The 18,564-nt window shown below is 36.2% G+C and overlaps 1 protein-coding gene across 1 annotated transcript in view; it reads left to right on the plus strand.

Annotated features, from left to right (window-relative positions):
* The first annotated feature begins 697 nt into the window (after positions 1–697).
* The window catches only part of USH2A (usherin), a 790,277-nt gene continuing 772,410 nt past the window's right edge, over positions 698–18,564 (plus strand). The window contains exons 1-2 of the mRNA XM_021927201.2: positions 698–2,965; positions 6,128–6,293. Of these exons, the coding sequence (XP_021782893.2) occupies positions 2,472–2,965; positions 6,128–6,293 (660 nt within the window). The 5' untranslated portion in view covers positions 698–2,471. The remainder of the gene's footprint in view (positions 2,966–6,127; positions 6,294–18,564) is intronic.

Below are 18,564 nucleotides of genomic sequence, written 5' to 3' on the forward strand. Positions count from 1 at the left end.
GTTGACCTCATGTTGTGTAGCAGGTCTAAATAATCCATTTGTCTAATTCACTGTGCTCTTTATACCTATTTTCAAAGATAGTTTCCCAAGTTCTGAGAAGCCCTTACAAATTAGCTGACTTTATACTAAGATTTGGGTTTAAAAAAATTTTTTTTTAGACACAGGGTTTCACTCTGTCATCCAGGTTAAAGTGCAGTGGTGTGATAATAGTTTACTGCAGCCTCGAACTCCTGGGCTCAACAACCCTCCCTCAGCATCCCATGTAGCTGGGACTGCAAGTGTGTGCCACCATGCCTGGCTTAATTTTTTTTTTAAATTTCTTTTGTAGACATGGGATTTCACTATGTTGCACAGCATGGTCTTGAACTCCTGGCTTCAAGCAACCCTCCCGCCTTGGCCTCCCAAATCCCTAGGAGGCACAAGTGTGAGCCATTGTGCTCTGCCCTAAAATTGGTTTTAAATAAAAATTTTTCCAGTAAGAATGTAATAGCGCATTTTGACAAAAGGTAAGAAAGGTTTCTTCTGGAAGCAACTAATGCTAATTGATAAAATTGCTATATAAATGGATTGTGGTTTCCAGCTCTCTTCTGGGAGAGAAATAAAAGGGAATCTGAGAAAGAACAATGTTGGCTTGTCTCTGGCTGCTTTACTAAAAAGAAACACCATAAAACATTTCTAAACATTACTATAAATAAGATAACTTATAGAGAACGAAATCACAGTTGACCAGTTATTTCCCAAACAAATTTTTCATTTTTACAATACTAAGGGAAATCTATAAGTATTAGCTGGTTTAGAATATTTCTCACCTAGGATGAGATGTCCCAGATGGCAGAGAAGAGAGTTTTGGATGTAATTGAAACTCTATAGAATTGACGGCAAATGTGTACATACACACACACACACATGTTCCTATCCAATTAAGCAGCCAAAAAGTCAGCAATTCCATTGCTTGTTTAGTTTAATTGAAGTCACTGATTTTCCAAACCCAACATTTAGAGATCACATCAGATGCTACTCGTAATCTAAAGAAACGTGTATTATGGAGAGGGTATCCTGGGTGAAAGATACAGCAACAACTGAATAGTCAACAGAAACTTCTATCGATGGGCCAAGCTTTGGGAGCATCAATACATAAAAGTTTAGAATTCCATTTTGTATCCTCTTCTCCCCCAAAAAGAAAGAACACTGGAAATTATTCCTTGTGTGGTGTTTAATAGTGGTAGATCATTTTGATTAAGGAATTAAATGGATTAAGGTGCATGAGAGCAGGAAAGAGGAGGGGCAAGAGGGGGGATTACAGGATAAGGTGTACTGCTACTTTAAAATTATGTATGCATGGTCCCATCCAGGTCCCTCCCACTGCTTGAGGTACCAGCGGAAAGGTTGGGCAGCTCAGTTCCAAGAGGGCCACCAAGCAGACTACGCTCTGAGTTTCAGGTAACCAAGTGTTTGCTGTGCAGAATACTTTACCTGGGCACCCAAGTCTTCCTTCCAGCATTCCTGCTGCTACAGCCTATTTGCTAAGAGTAACCAGGGGTTACAGCAGCGTTGCCAGGCAACAAGGGACAGCGGTCCTGTTGAAGAGCCATTTGTCACACTGAGGGGACTGGTTGAAATGCAATAAAGAAATGGTAACTCAGCTTATTTATCAATACAATTACTTGCACAATATTAGGGATCCATATGTAACCTACAAATTCATAGTCATATGAGGAAACACAAACATTTTGCTAAATATTAAAATAGGACAGACAGATGGTGTTGGGTTTCTAATCAGCTTTACTCTGAGCTTAAAGTTGCTGTACATGCTGGGATAAGGGGAAAGGCCCAAAGTGCTTTGCCAGCTTTATTTTGAGTATCTGCAAGTTAGCTCTGGGTTACAATGTACAGTGCATGTGTAAAGAAAATCTACAAGATTCTTTTCCTTGTTAAGTAGAGCTGGTAATGCTATTGCTAATTCCCTGGGGTGAAGTAACAACATAAACTTACCGTATATGTAATACATTATTTATAGTTATATATATGTAACTGGTTATACATATTACTGGTTGTCCTGTGGACTTATAAAGTGCTTGATTTGCCCATTACAATCAAGAGATTTACCAAAAGAATGAGTATTTTACTCTGAGCACTGTGCTTCAAAATGTTTTTTGAGAAGTTCAGTAGTGTTGCTTCTAGGAGCTCAAAGTCCTCATGCCTGGGATGAGCTTCAGTTTTAAAGATGCAGCAGCTTTCCCTTGATGATCTGTGTTTTTGATTCCCAGATACCAGCTGCTACTCATGTCTTCGCCATTGCTAAGAACATCGTTGGTATTACCTTACTCTGAAAACGTGTCTGCAGTTTCCAGAAAATGGAGCATCGCAACATCACTTAAAGTACCCTGCTTTAAAGTACTGCTGGCAAGTGGCGTGGGCCTGATTATTTCTTTAGGAATGCTTTATCAGGAGGAGAATGCTTTTCTGTAAACATGAATTGCCCGGTTCTTGGCTCTATGAGCTCTATGGGCTCTGGCTTCTTGTTTCAGGTCATTGACATGTTGATCTTTGCCTATTTTGCTTCGATATCCTTGGCTGACTCACGAGGTCTTTTCCCAAGGCTGGAGAACGTGGGAGCTTTCAAGAATGTTTCCATCGTGCCAACGCAAGCAGTATGTGGACTCCCAGACCGAAGCACTTTTTGTCATAGCTCTGCTGCTGCTGAAAGTATTCAGTTCTGTTCCCAGCGGTTTTGTATTCAGGATTGCCCATACAGATCTTCACACCCTACCTACACTGCCCTTTTCTCAGCAGGCCTCAGCTGCATCACACCGGACAAGAATGATCTGCATCCCAACTCCCATAGCAATTCTACAAGTTTTGTTTTTGGAAATCACAAGAACTGCTTTTCTTCTCCTCCTTCTCCAAGGCTGATGGCATCATTTACTTTAGCTGTATGGTTGAAACCTGAGCAACAAGGTGTAATGTAAGTAGTAGTGTGGGTATAAGCTTTCCTAGGTTCCAAAAGCCAGTAGTAGTGAAGATCATTGCAGTCTGAATTCCAAACCAGAAGTGAAGGCTAACAATATAGAATTCATGCTATTGAAGATTAACTCTTCTAGTTGTTTCCCCATTTAATTTTTTTTCTCTTCTATGGTTGAAGTAGACCATGACAAAAAAAAAATGTGTTAAAATAGTTTATTGCAGGCAAATGTGTTTGTGCAGGAATCATTTATTTTCTACAGCTTAGTTTGACCTTTGGTCTTAGCCTCCAAAGCCTAAACCAGACTCAGAGTGAGTTTTAAGGCCTGGAAACTCACAATGCAAATAATTAATATTTTCAAAATCTTGATCTGGGTTTATATAAATAACATTTCCTTACTAGGGTATAACATTTTCATTGGCCATATAGTTCTCTCAGGCCTCGGGACTGTTTTCTTCATCCTCGTTTCCCTAAGAAGAGCTGTCTTGTTTGACTCATGGAAGATGTTCAGTAATATAAATTGAATATATTTTAAAAACCCCATCTCTAAAAAAATACAGCTTTTAGTTATTTATCTTGTGGTGTTTTCATTTTCCAATTAGTTAAGAAATATGTAGGTAATGTGAGAGATTCTCAAAAGCTTTCATGCTGTTCATCCCAGAGAAATGCCTTCAATGAGTCTGGGTCTTATTACTGCCATTTTTGTTATTTAATCACCAGTTTTCATTCTGTAATCTGTTCTCAAGCTGATATCTAACGAGTTTCTCCTAAATATTTATTGCCAACTTGAAGATTTTAATATATAGGATCATTTTGAGGAATTTTTGCTTTTCTTTTGTCTTCCTAGAGGGCTTTTGGCCCTTTCTCTTGACATTTTCTTTGTGTGACAGCGTTGACTGGATATCTAAAAACTTGTGAAACAAACCAGAAAAGTATTACAATCTCATAAGCAAATAGGACTTAAATATCTTTGGTGTTTAGTTTCAATTTGCCAAGTGAAAGTTGGCATGTCTTCATTTTGTTTTAAATTTGGATTAATCAGAAAATTAATCACAAACCATTCCAATTTCTATATCTCTCCTCAAAGAAAACCTTGTTTTCTTACTGTTTGAAATTCTAGTAAATTCAAGCTACTCAGTTTATATAATTAGTATCCGAAGAGTCTTAAAACATTGTCTTTCAACAAATAGGGCTAAGATAAAATATCCTTCTGAGCTTGTAGAGGCATATCTGTACCAAATTCATCTTCTATTGACATCATTTTGTATAAATAAGAGAGAAGTATTTACAGGGTTGGAAGAACATGGTTAATGGTTTTGAGAGTTCCTTGTATCAAGGTCGTTTCCATTTTCAAAATTAAAATACCTTTGGGAATTGGGGGAATTTCGGGGTGTTTGCACTAGATAAGTAAAACAAACAAAACATGGATTATCCAATTATTGTTTATTCAGGAGCAGAATAAATCCAGTTCCTAAATATTTTGCTACCTGCCTTCCTCTCACATTTATTATCTACCAAAGCTAGTATGTTTACAAGCAAACAAAATAGCAAGGAAGATAATCAATAACATATTAAGAAATGCATTTTCAGTAAGCTTGGGGAAATAAGTCTGCATTTGGTAAATACATTCTTGAGTAATGGTCGAGTTCTCACTCGTAGATTTAAACTGAAGAAAAATGAATAGGGCAAACTCTTTTCAGGTTAAGACCTGATGGGTAGGGATAAAAACAAACTCACTTCAGTAAATTAGAAATATTCAACTACTGAAGGGTTAAATATACAATTTGCAGAATTTATATAAAACTTTTATTTCTACTTATATAAAACCTTTATTTCATGTAAATCTATTTGCCTAAATTAAAAATATACTTGCACTTATAACTTTATTCCAAATATACATACAAAATATAGTAAAATTGTGACAGTAAAAGAGGGACTATTAGTGTTCTATAATCTTATTCTTACCTCCCAACACAGGAAAAATTAGATGCAAGTGATAGATGCAAGTGAGAAGAAATTATCTGTGAAAAACGTGCCCTTTAAGGAAAGCTTTAAACCATCTTTAGCAGTAGTTCTTGATTGGCTCAATTTTATACCTTTGCTTCTCTGATACTTCCTACCAAATTTTATCACAAACTCATCATTTTTTGAGAGACTACTGTATACTAGGTGTCTGTGTGTATCCTCAGAATACTCACGATCTAAATGATCTAATGGAGGGTACAGATGGATGAGTGCTATTACCTAGGCAGCACAGTATGTTAAGGGAGCACAAAGTGATACACCTCAACCAACCCTGAGCCAGAAGAAGGGTGCCAGGACCAAGCATAATCATTCAGATGCCAATGCTAAGTAGGAGGTAACCATGTGAAGAAAGGAATCCAAGGTCTGAAAGTTGTGTCACTCTAATAAGGATAGAGATAAGTTAAAATAATTTGATAACTTCCCTGACACAAGACCTAGAAGTTTTCTGAAAACTCTTCTACTTTTTCAAAATCGTATTTCACTGTGTTCCAGAAGGCTGAATGACCTTTCACCTCAGATATTTAACATGATCTCAGTGCCTCAGTTGGACTGTATGGTCATAGAGAGGTAGCCAGTCATCTTACAGACACTGGCTTTGGCTTTGGGCCAGTTGATGGGGTGAGTAGAGACTATAGCTGTCCATTCTTTATTTCACCATGGGAATTAAATAGAGCGATTCTGACTTCATGGCTACCAGTTTAGAGCCTTCCATAGACACTAAATTTGCTTTACGTTAAAAAAAGAAAAATTTGCACTGATGACTGACTACTCAAGCGGCCTGTAGTGTGTTGCACCACTTCCTCTAAAAGAAATAGCAGGAGAACTAATGAGCCAATAGCCTAAATGTTAGTTTTGTGGAATGATTCAACTACTTTAGTTTCCATCATGAATCTTTAATGAAGGGTGCTGAGGCTTTGGGGAATATATTGTAAATAAGAATTCTATTTTTATTGAAATAAAGGGATTTCTTCATTGGCATAAAGCTTGCATTGAATATAATGATATTCAGGCACTTATTCATAGTATACCATTTTGAGCAAAGTTTGGGGTCATTTTAACACCACTGTAACTGCACAATACCTTAGCATGTCTTTTTGGTTGGATGCTGACCTTTTCTCTCTTTTCTGGTTGCTTCCTAAGGTGTGTTATTGAAAAGGCAGTAGATGGGCAGATTGTGTTCAAACTTACAATATCTGAGAAAGAGACCATGTTTTATTATCGTACAGTAAATGGTTTGCAACCTCCAATAAAAGTAATGACACTGGAGAGAATTCTTGTGAAGAAATGGATTCATCTTAGTGTGCAGGTGAGTAAAATAAAAAATACTTAACATTTGGTTAAACACAAGGATTTGTCTTCCTTTCTCTCCTTTAAATGGCATCTACTCACAAAATCTCCAGCAGTATCTTTTAGATTTCAGGTGTGTATAAATGATAACTAAAGAAGAAAAATATTTAAATGACCTAATGACGTATCTCTTAATATATTAGCATTTCCTCCCCCTAAATTGCTGTAAAAGCTCTCACAGAAACTTAAAGACAATGCTGTCTGTAATTATAATATCCTCAGAAAATTTTTGTTTTATTGGGTTAGTATATTCTCTTTTGCTTAAAAATGTGTAAGGGCTCATTTGCTGTCTGGTACTAATTTTACTAGTCATGGATGTATTAATACCCCAGCTTGATTTTTACAGCTGTCTTTCTCAGATAGCAACTGATGATGTGAATAAAATGTGTCTGTTGCATTAAAACAGTGACCTTAGAACTAATGAACTTTACACTTGAGGCACTCAAAAGGTGTTATATTACTATTTTAGTTGTCAACCACAGTTTGTATGAGCCTTAGAAGCTGCTAAAGGCTGAGAGAGCTGTGACATGTCTGGTATTTACAGTCTCCAGAAGAGAGGCACGGTTCATCCTTTTGCTTTTTCAGGGCACTGGAATGGCCCAATGCAGTTAAAGCCACACTTGCCTTTCAAACCAGGTGTATTAGTCTGTTCTTGCACTGCTATAACAAATACCTGAGACTGGGTAATTTTTTATAAAGAAAGGAGGTTCAATTGGATCATGGTTCTGTGGGCTATACAGGAAGCATGATTCTGGCATCTGCTTAGCTTCTGGAGAGACCTTAGGAAACTTACAATCATGGCGGCAGACAAAGGCTTAGCAAGCACTTCACGTGGCCAGAATAGGAGCAAGAGAGGGTAGGGGAAGTACTACACACTTTTAAACAACCAGGTCTCGTGAGAACTCTATCAGGAGACTAGCACTAGGTGGATGGTGTTAAAGCACTGATGAGTGCTTTATGCCTCCATGTTCCAATCACCTCCCATCAGGCCCCACCACCAACGTTGCAGATTACAACTGGACATGAGGTTTGGGCAGGGACACAGAGCCAAATCATGTCACTCGGGGTGCTGGGTACCACAGTTTCCAGTGTGAGCTCTCATATGAGCATCCATCCAGTGGCTCATGTGAACCTCACTTGAACTAGACGACACTTACACACTCATTCATTTTATAAAAATTATCTTTGATTTCTCACTTTTTTTAAATCGTGAAGCAGATAATAAGTGTGCATCCTCAGAGGGTCTTGATAATTGTTATGTGGCTTTCAGATACTAAGGTATGAGTTTAGCAAATGTGATTGGCAGGGGTCAGTGTTTTCATACACAACTAGAGTTGAAATGATATACAAAGGGGACGTCATGTCTGACATCAAGGCTTGTCCATAGGCCACGATGGTTTGACTCTCAATGCTTATTCTCCGTGTGTTCAGTAGTTAACAGATAGGAGACCGATTTGTCCGAGTCTTGAAGTTTCCATTGTCTTGAAATCTCCATTCTGCCCACTGACCAGTCCTATGGAATTGGGTTTTAATATTAAAAAAGTAGAAATAGAAACTGTCAAAGACAATGCCATCTTTACAGAAGATGCCAAATAGATACGTTTGTTGCATATTTTTGTATCAACAATGACAAAAAAATTCTCTTTACTTGCCTTTATTTTGTGTTATCTGTGAAACTGTGCCATGTTTTGGCAGGCAGTAGTACATTAAAAGCTTTACAAAGAAAGTTTAAAATCTAAATGCAGAGAGGTAACCATGACTGAATTACTCTCTTGGGAATAAAATGCTCTTAGAGTGCCTATTGAAATCAGCATTATCATTTCAATACATGTCAAATATGAGTCATTTCCTAGTTTAGGCAAAATTTCTTCATAAATCTTTAAATCTTTCCCTTCTTTCAAGAAAAGGTTAAAGTACTTATGATTTAATGAGACTGCTTTATTTCATAACTGTTTGACTATCAAGAGAAAACTTGTCCTTTTCGATTTGTACACTCTTTTATTTATTTTTTTGCAAAAGTTTTAAACTCTTCTGAATTTTATATTAAAACTACAGAACTAGACAGTCACAAAATGTTAGAACCATTCAGATCTGTCATTTAATCATCTAGCACTTATTTGAGGGGTACCCAGCATTATGGGAATCTGGATATACTCAAATGAAAATTGAAGAACAATTATTTACTCTAAAATGGAGATCTATATAAGGTTCCTTTATATTGGACACCAGTCTGAATATGTTTAAGGTATTATGAAATTTATAAAAATCCATATTATAGTTTTTTGTGTTTTTTTTGAGACAAAGTTTCTCCCTTGTTGCCCAGGCTGGAGTGCAATGGCATGATCTTGGCTCATTGCAACCTCCATCTCCCGAGTTCAAGAGATTTTCAGCCTCAGCCTCCCGAATAGCTGGGATTACAGGTGCCCACCACCACACTGGCTAATTTTTTGTATTTTTAGTAGAGAGAGGGTTTCACCATGTTGGCCAGGCTGGTCTCGAACTCCTGACCTCAGGTGATCCACCTGCCTTGGCCTCCCAAAGTGTTGGGATTACAGGCGTGAGCCACAGTGCCCCGCCTACATTTTTAATAAGGAATGTACTAATTGCTCAAAAGTTGTTAAAAGAAGTAATGGAGGCCAGGTGTGGTGGTTCATGCCTGTAATCCTAGCATTTTGGGAGGTGGAAGTGAATGGATAGCTTGAACCAGGAGTTCGAGGCCAACCTGGGCAACATGGCAAAACCTCGTCTCTACAAAAAAACACCCTAAAAAATTAGCCAGGTGTGATGGTGCATGCCTGTAGACCCAGCTACTCAGGAGGCTGAGGCTAAAGTGGAAAGATCACCTAAACCCGGAAGTCAAGGCTTCAGTGACCCATGATCATGCCACTGTAATCCAGCCTGGATGAAAGAGCAAGATCCTATCTCAAAAAAAAAAAAAAAAAAAAAAAAAAGCGACAGGAAGGACAGGAGATTAGGAGTTGGGAAATCTGATTTAGGTTATGCTACTCTGTAGTCTTAAAAATAAAATTTATAGGAATCCATATGATAGTTGTCTAATAAAGAACGTACTAATTGCTTAAATATTGTTATAAGAAGTAATGGAAGCTGGGCACAGTGGCTCACACCTATACCCTGCCCGTCTCGACGTCTCAAACTGAGTCATTTGACTCAGTTTCCCCAGTTACATAATAAGATTGAACTAGATGAACGAAATGAGGGCCTCTTGAATTCTTCACAAAAAAGTAAGTGGAGTGTGGAGTGTAGCGCAAGTCATTAAAGTATGGCAAGCTGTTGAGCTGTGTAGGGTTATTTAGATAGTAAGTGACAGAGCCAGCCTCATTAACCAATGATCAGTCTGTTCTTCTGTCTTCTCCCATGCTGTCTGGTATTTACACAAAAATGGGTTTTTTTTTTTGCTAGCTTTTATGGACAAAATATAGAGAAATGTAGCTTGTTACTATTCCATTGTATAACTGCAAGAACATTTGCAGAAAAAATATTTTAGTGCAAAATGTAACTTACTGTTGAATGATCATATAATGCATCTAAACTCCATTTAATTTGGGGATTAGGGACTTTTATCATGCTAGGCATAGGATAGAACAAATGATTAATAATCTTGTTTAGTCAAGTTTCAAACTACAAACCTGCACTTTATGTATATGTGTATTTTCCAGCCATCTTCCAAATGGCCACAAATTGATGAATTTATACAATGTGTGTGTTTCTGTGCATGTGTAAAACTAAAACATGCAACTCTATTCGTGGAATAGCCCAGAAACCAGAATTTTACTTCGCTGCTTATAGTGATTTTATACTGGTTTGCTTATACCTGGTGACATAAAATTAATTAGCAGATCTCAACTTATGCTTTATCTCAGACAGTTCACTTGGTACCAGCTTCCCATCAGTAAAATCAGAAAAAAACGTGGTTTTAAATAATTAAATCTCTGGAGGAAATGATGCCAGGAAATCCAGACATACCAAAATTGGAAATTGAATTTCCTAAACAAACAAACAAACAAACAAACAAACAAAATGCTCAATATTGCTATGGTAATGAATCTCACAGCTTTCATTCTACAACTAGCATTTTAAAGCCTCAACCTGTTGGAAAATGATTAGTGTTTAAATTAATATTCATTTAGGGACTTCAATCTGATAGGATTGCCAACTGAAATTTTACTATGGGGTTTAATATATTGGCTATTTCAAATTATATCAAGCTAAAATTCATTATGCCATCTTTTATACTAAAACTAGAAAAAATCAATTCATACTTTTTGTTATCATATAGGGAACACTGATAATATTAGCAAAAATTTTAAAGCTTAGTTTTCATATTGAATCAGCACACGGTGTAGTTATAAGATTTCCTTTGATTACTCTTATAAAAGTTTTGAAATATGTAAAAAAATTTACTTTAGCATTTTGTTATGGATTGGTAAGTAAAACAATTTGGAAATAAGTAGATGTGTTTAGTGGCATTTCATTTAAAAGTAAAACTTTACGGTTTTCTTTGAAAATATATTTTGCCTTAAGCAGTTCCACACATTTTATAGCACAAATAGCATCAAAGAATCATCAGTATAGTCATCCTGCTAGTAATTATGCAGAACTGCAGTAAGACAATTACTACAATTTGAAGCTGATGAAATACTACAGCTGTGGAACCAAGAAATGATTTAGCATTGGGCTTGTTCACATCTTCTATGCTATTTTGAGGGCTCATTGATACATTGACAATTCAAGAGCCATAGATGACTCTAGCTACAATAGTGTGAAAAAGAGCAGTTCTAATATGATACAATGAAGAAAAAAATGCATGCGTAAATAAAGTTTTAGGAATCAATAGATGAAGGATAGGAGTTTCATAATCATAGTTCGTTCATGAAGTATGCTCTTTTGATTTATGTATTCAATCTAAGAAAGAAAATCTATTGATGGTTCTGGAGGAAAAGAAAATGCAATTTAACCAACATTTGTTAGAATAGATAAACCAAGTCTCTCAATTAATCTCTGAACTGTATGCCCATGTGCACACTTTATAAAGGTGTTTCCGTGTTCCTATTGATTGAGGGAACATAAAACAACCATGTCACCTTATGGAAGCCTCCTCATTCAGTTCAGTAAGCTCTAGGGCATAGAATTCTCATAAGAATAACATCCCAGCCCCACTCCCACTCCAAGAGAATCTCAATCCATATTACTTCTTTAATATATCATTGCATTCAACTCTGACTGTATGTGTGTGTGTGTATGCATGTGTAAGTATGCATGTATGTGTGTGCTAAATGTTTCTGTGTGCAAAGCCTTCTCTTTATTTCTACCCAGCTGAGTTAACAGCTCAGGTTAGCTGAATAGTTTTGGGTTATTTAAAATAAGTTAAGATCTATAGAATGTAATGAAGTTTTTCAAAACAGTTATAAATTATCATAGCTGCTATTAATCACTGATTTATGTGCACTATATGAAACATGTTACATACTTGCAGTTATACAATGAAATAGTGACATACTTGTAACATGTTTCATATAGTGTTAATAATAGTTATATGCCATTGACTTATATTATCTCCATTATAGAGATTTTTAAAAATTAGCCTTAGGAAATTTAAACTACCTGCCTACATTTATAGTCTCAAGTTTCTCTGACCTTAAACTAAAAATAATAACTTGCCATGAACCTGGGTCACTGAGCAGATCTAAACAATAGTTTTCAAAATTCTCCAAACTGAAAAAAAAAATGGCACAGAAACCCAAAAGAACTGAAAACATATATTTGTAATGTAAATGTAATTTTGTATATTTATACATATTTGTACATATTTATAATATAAACATTTGTAATGCTTCAGATATTTATATGATTTATACAAATAATTAAATGTATTTTGTAACTACGCCCTTCATTGATACAAGCAGTTTAACTGTACAACAGAATGTAATTTTGTATAAAGTTCTGCTCAATATTTCCATGTTTTATGGCAGTTGGGATAGACTACAATGGCTTAAAGAAAGAATATTTCCCTTAAGCCAGTCTGATCACCTGACCCATGCCATATAGAATCAACCCTTATTATGATAAAATATAAAGAAGGAAGCACTGCTACTTAATTATGGAAGAGGTAAAACCATCCAAGTAAAAAAGTAATTATTCTCTGTGCATTTTTGGCATGTGATTTTAAAATGTAATATTTAAGCAGAAGGCAAGGCTTTAATTCTTGACCTTTTAGTAAAAAATTGTGTAACCCTGGGAAAACTATGTAACTCCTCAAAATGTTAGGATATCCATTACAAATTGGAAACAAACAAACTTGACCTATTTAGCTTGCACCATAAATTTGAATATGTAAAGAAAATAATGTCTGCTAAAACACTTTATAGCATGTAACTTCCTACTATGATGGAGCTTACAGTCTGTTCAGAGCATAAGCAATCAAATAATTATACCAATAAAAGCAAAATTATAATTGTGGTAAGTGCTACATGATCATATGAAGAATGATTTGGTCAAGCCACTGAAGTCAAGAAAGGCTTCCTTGAGTAAATGTTATTGAATATGTATATTAGTTTTCTAGGCCCGTACTAAAAAATTATCACAAACTGGTGGCTTAAAACAATAGTTAATTTATTATTGAAGAGTTATGGAGGCTAGAAGGCCAAAATCAAGAGTTATGGAGGTTAGAAGGGCCATGCTCTTTCTGAAACCTCTAGAATCCTTCCCTGCCTCTTCCAGCATCTGGTGTTTGCACAGACACCTGAGTATGTGACTGTGCTACCTCCTGGGATTTGTCTGCCCACAGCAAGGTTGGGAACCCAGAAAGGGAAACAGGAGTGCCCAGGGTAGCCACCACCTACCGCATGAGGAACAGAGCTGGCGGCAATCCTTGATGCTCCTTAGCTTGTAGCAGCCTCTGCCTCCATTATCGTATGGTCCTCTCCTCTGATCGTGTGTGCCTTCCCTTCTTATAAGGACATCAGTTGTAGTGTATTAGGGTTCTTCCTAATTCAGTAGGACTCATCTTAACTCAATGACAGTGAAAAGACACTACCCAAATAAGGTCAGAGTCACAGACACATAGGGTTAGGGCTTCAGTATGACTTTTGATGGGACACAATTCAACTGATTGTAAGATTTATTCAAAAGAATGCATAGGATCCAACTGGGCAGAGAGTTGATAAGAACGTTCCATAAATGCATAGCAAATAGTGTAAATGCCCTTGTGTAAAAAGAAATATGTTACATAGACTAAAAGACCAAGGTGGTTAGAGTGTAGCTGGCAAACTGGGACACGGTGTGAAATGAGGACAGAACAGTAGGAAGAGGCTATGTGTTAAAGAGAATCATTGGATATGTTAAGATTTTTTAAATGGGACTCTATTGAAATGTTTTATGTGAAGGACAGGAGATGAGGCATGAGGGTAATGAAGGAAAACGTATGACATGCACAGATTATCTTTTCCTAAAGACTACTTGGCTGCAGTGAGAGAGAATGGTTTGCCTGAAGACAAGTGAGAAGGGTTGTTCTGGTATTTTCATGGCCCAAGTCAGACGTAAGTGTTACTTACTTAGATCGTGAAGACAATAGTGAATACGTAAATGAGTGGTCAGCTTTGAGAGAAGTTTAAGAATTAAACTAAAGGGTGTGTTGATGAAGGAATGTGTAATTTGAGGGAAAGAGAGTTGATGAATCCCAGCTTTCTTGCTTATATAATTGTAGGTGCAGTGATTTCTTGTTCCCAAACAGAAATACTGGAAGAGAATCAGATTTTGAATATGCAGCACATATGAGTTAGATTCCAGTTTAGGGTAATAATTCTCAACTATAGAAATTAGTAGCATTATTGGAAAACTGTAAAAAATATTCTGATGCCCATACCCCTTTGGTCTAGATGGGGCGCAGGCATTCTTTCTTTCTTTCTTCCTGCCCTGGTGGATTTAAAAAGGGTGTAACAAAAGAAAATGTCAGTCTACCATTGATGAGCATTTAGGGTGGCTACAATCTTTGCTATTGTGAACAGTGCTGCAATGAACATATATGTGCATGAGTCTTTATGATAGAATGACTCGGATTCCTTTGGGTATATATCCAGTAATGGGATTGCTGGGTATAATGGTAGTTCTGCTTTTTGGTGTTTGAGGAATTGTCACACTGTTTTCCCTAATGGTTGAAATAATTTATACTCCCACAATCAGCATATTAAACATTCCTTTTTCTCTGCAACCTCACTAGCACTGTTGTTTCTTGACTTTTTAAAGAACAGACATTCTGACTGATGTGAGATGGTATCTCTCATTGTGGTTTTGATTTACATTTCTCCAATGGACAGTGATGTTGAACTTTTTTCATATGCTTGTTGGCCACATGCATGTCTTCTTTTGAAAAGGGTCTATTTATGTCCTTTGCCCACTTTTTAATAGGGTTGTTTGTTTTTTTCTTGTAGATTTGTTGAAGTTTGTTATAGAGGCCAGCTATCTGACCTTTGTCAGACGCATAGTTGGCAAACCTTTTCTCTCATTCTATAGGCTGTCTGTTCACTCTATTGACAGTTCTTTTTGCTGTGCAGACTCTTTAGTTTAATTTGAGCCCATTTGTCAATTTTTGTTTTTGTTGCAATTGCTTTTGGCATCTTTGTCATGAAATCTTTGCTGTTCCTATTTCCTATGTCCAGAATGCTGTTGCCTAGAGTTTCTTTCAGGCTTTTAGTTTTGGGTTTTACATTTAAGTCTTTATTCCAACTTGAGTTGATTTTTATATATGGTATAAGGAAGGGGTCCAGTTTCAATCTTCTACATATGGCTAACCAGCTATCCCGACATTTATTGAATAGGGAGTCCTTTATCCATTGTTTGGTTTTGTCAGCTTTCTTAAAGATCAGATGGTTATAGGTGTGGTGGCCTTATTTTGGGGCTCTCTATTCTTTTTTATTGGTCTATGTGTCTGTTTTTGTACCAGATTCATGCTGTTTTGGTTACTGCAGCCCTGTAGTATAGTTTGCAGTCAAGTAATGCAATGCCTCCAGCTTTGTTCTTTTTTGTGTAGGATTGTCTGTCAATTTGGGCTCATTTTTGGTTTTATATGAATTTTAAAACAGTTTTTCTTTTTTTGTTCTTTAAAGAATGTCATTGCTTGTTTGATAGAAATAGCATTGAATCTGTAAATTGCTTTGGGCATTATGGCCATTTTAACGATATTGTTTCTTCCTATCCATGAGCATGAGATGTCACACAGACCGATGACGTTTGTTTGTGTCATCTCTTATTTTTTGAGCAGTGCTTTGCAACTCTCATTGTAGAGATCTTTCCCCACCCTGGTTAGCTGTATTCCTAGGTATTTTATTCTTTTTGTGGTGATTGTTTCACCTGCTTCTAATCAAATCTATTTAGTAGCTTTTGTTAAACTGTGTAGCCATTAGTATATAGTAGAACTCCATTATCCTTGGTTTTGTTTTCTGTTGTTTGTTACCCACAGTCAACCACAGTCTGAAAATATCAAATGGAAAATTTCGGAAGTAAACAATTCATAAGTTTTAAATTGGGTGCTGTTCTGTGTAGTGTGATGACATGTCAGGTGGTCACAGCCACCTCCTGCCTGGGAGGTGAAGCATCCCTTTGTCCAGCAGCTTCTCCTTATTGTCTATGCTCCTAGCCCTTCAGTCACACAGTAGCCCTCTTAGTAATCAGATCAGCTGTTGCTGTATCACAGTTGTTACTTGTGTTCAGGGAAACTGTATTTTACTTCTTAATGGCCCCAAAGTGCAATAATAATAATGCTGGCAATTTGGCTATGCCAAGAAGCCATAAAGTCCCTCTTTTAAGTGAAATGGTAAACACTCTCAACTTAACAAACAAAAGAAAAAGATCGTATGCTGAAGTTACTAAGAACTACAGTGTAAGAATGTATCTTCTGTCCTTGAAATTCTGAAAAAATATATTGTTATAATTGTTCTATTTTGATAGTTATTGCTAATCTCTTACTGGGCCTAATTTATAAAAATTAAACTTTATCTTGGGTATGTATGTATAGGAAAAAACATAGCATATATAAGCTTCAGTACTGTCCACGGTTTCAGGCATCCATTGGGAGTCTTGTAACATATCCTCAATGGATAAAGGGGGACTACTGTATGCACAATATATGTAAATACTCAAAAAGAGTTTTGTTTAGCTAGTGTGTGTAAGAAGATTATCACAAGTCACACCGTAGTGTTTACCTTTTGCCAGTCTGAATGTTATCAGTCTAATATTTTATAGCAAAAATTTAAGTTCAGTGAAAATTTCCCTATGGAAACACTTCCAATCAAGACCTACAGCAAGCCATGAATAAATTAACATTTAAACTTGAAAACTGACAGTTGAAGAAGAATTTAGCAATTAATAATTTCTGCTAGAAAATGGTGGTTTCTCAGCCAATAGCTATAAAGTATATAATACATGTAAAAGGAAATATATACAAATATCATATTGGACATATATTACATATACTACTAAAATTGAAAATTGCTATAAATAGAAGAATATGTTCCAATGTCCACTTATTTCTTTTTTAACAACCTCTAGTCTTGAAAATGCCACTATGGTAATTCTGTCAAATTTGTAATGGTTGGAATTCGATGGTAGTGCTTTTGAAAACCTGTATTATCTAATGGAATTGTCATTTGTATTATATCATTTTCACCTAAAAGCCAAATACAATAAGACTTAAATTATTTTTGCTTTTTTTGTGGGTAGTCATTTTTGTGCCCAAAGGGCTAACTGATGCCTTCAGTTATACATGAACAATTCCCACTAATGTCAGAAAGAACAGTGTGCATATAACCTAGGGCAGAATTTGGCCTATGGAATGTATCACTCAGTAATGGAATGGAGAATATGACTTTATTTAAACATGGACTTGAATAGTTTTATTTTTCCTTACTGTTTCCCTTGGCATTTCTCTCTGTAAAGTGCAACATTCAAAAGTATTCTATGCAGCTGTAGTGTCCTGGATGCATAATAAGGGCATATGTTCAACGCAAGTTTAAATATCCATATGAGCCAAAGACAGAGTAATCAACATTAAAAAAATTAAGACAACTTTTCCAAGAATGAAAACCTTTAATAGGTTAGCTAATTTTAGAGTTATTTAGCAACTGTGAAAAATTATTAGTATTTATAAATGTGCGTATATAACTATATACAATGTCTTACGTCAGACAGCAATTTCATTCTGCCCTCTAATGATCACATGACTTAATTCTGAAAAAAAGTCAAACAGTATGTTCTAAAAGGACAAAAAAAAATTGGTTCGTTTTTGCTTATGCTTAGTGTTCAATTGTTTTCAACCTGGGGAGAGAGGAAGGGAAAGAAAGAGGGAAGGAAAGAAGAAAGCAAGAAAGGAAAGAAGAAGGAGAGGAAGGAAAGATGGAAGTCATGTGACATAGCTAGGGATTTGGGACAAAATTCAAGTCCCATGTTTTCTTTGATGGAAAGCCAAGGAACCTGAGGAAGAGAGTCAGCTCACGCCAACTGCACTGTGGTAGAGGTGACCAAGAAAGTTTAGATTATGGATGTATAGTAGGTAATTTTAGGTTGTTTGTTGTCTGGGTTATAAACCCATTGTGTTATTCCAGTTATTTGGCCAAAATGTTCCATGTAACCGTTTTGGAGTGCTGGCACTTTAGGGAATTTATAATAAGCGGTTGTGTTCAATGTTTGGGTTGAATACAAGGTAGGTAGAAAAGGACAATCAAAGGAATTAGCTGCAAATGAGATGAAATCTATGGGAACACATATTGAGAAAACTGGTGACCATTATAATTTAATCCTCTGAAATACCTGCAACAATCTGAGAACAAGGTAGGTGGCAAGACACATTTATAAATATTAGAGAAACACAGGACCCCATACATTTTGAAAACTGGGGAGTACTGAACTTGGAGAGGCCTACTACAGGTAGTGCTTGTTGGTTTGCATATTTTAGAAATCACTTGACTGAGGTCTGATTGACATAGAAAAGTCTGAACATGTGGCATGTATGCAACTTAATGAGTCTAAAGATAAATATATGCCCATGAAAGTATCACCATAATCTATGACATAAACATATCCACCTATTTGTTTATTTTTAATTAAACTTTTTTTTAAGATAATCGTAGGTTCACAGGCACTTGTGAGAAATAATACAGAAATCCCATGTCCCCTTCACTCCTTTGTTCTCATCAGTAACATCTTTTATAACTATGGTA

The sequence above is a fragment of the Papio anubis genome, chromosome 1 (genome assembly GCF_008728515.1).
Source record: "Papio anubis isolate 15944 chromosome 1, Panubis1.0, whole genome shotgun sequence".
Lineage (NCBI taxonomy): Eukaryota > Metazoa > Chordata > Mammalia > Primates > Cercopithecidae > Papio > Papio anubis.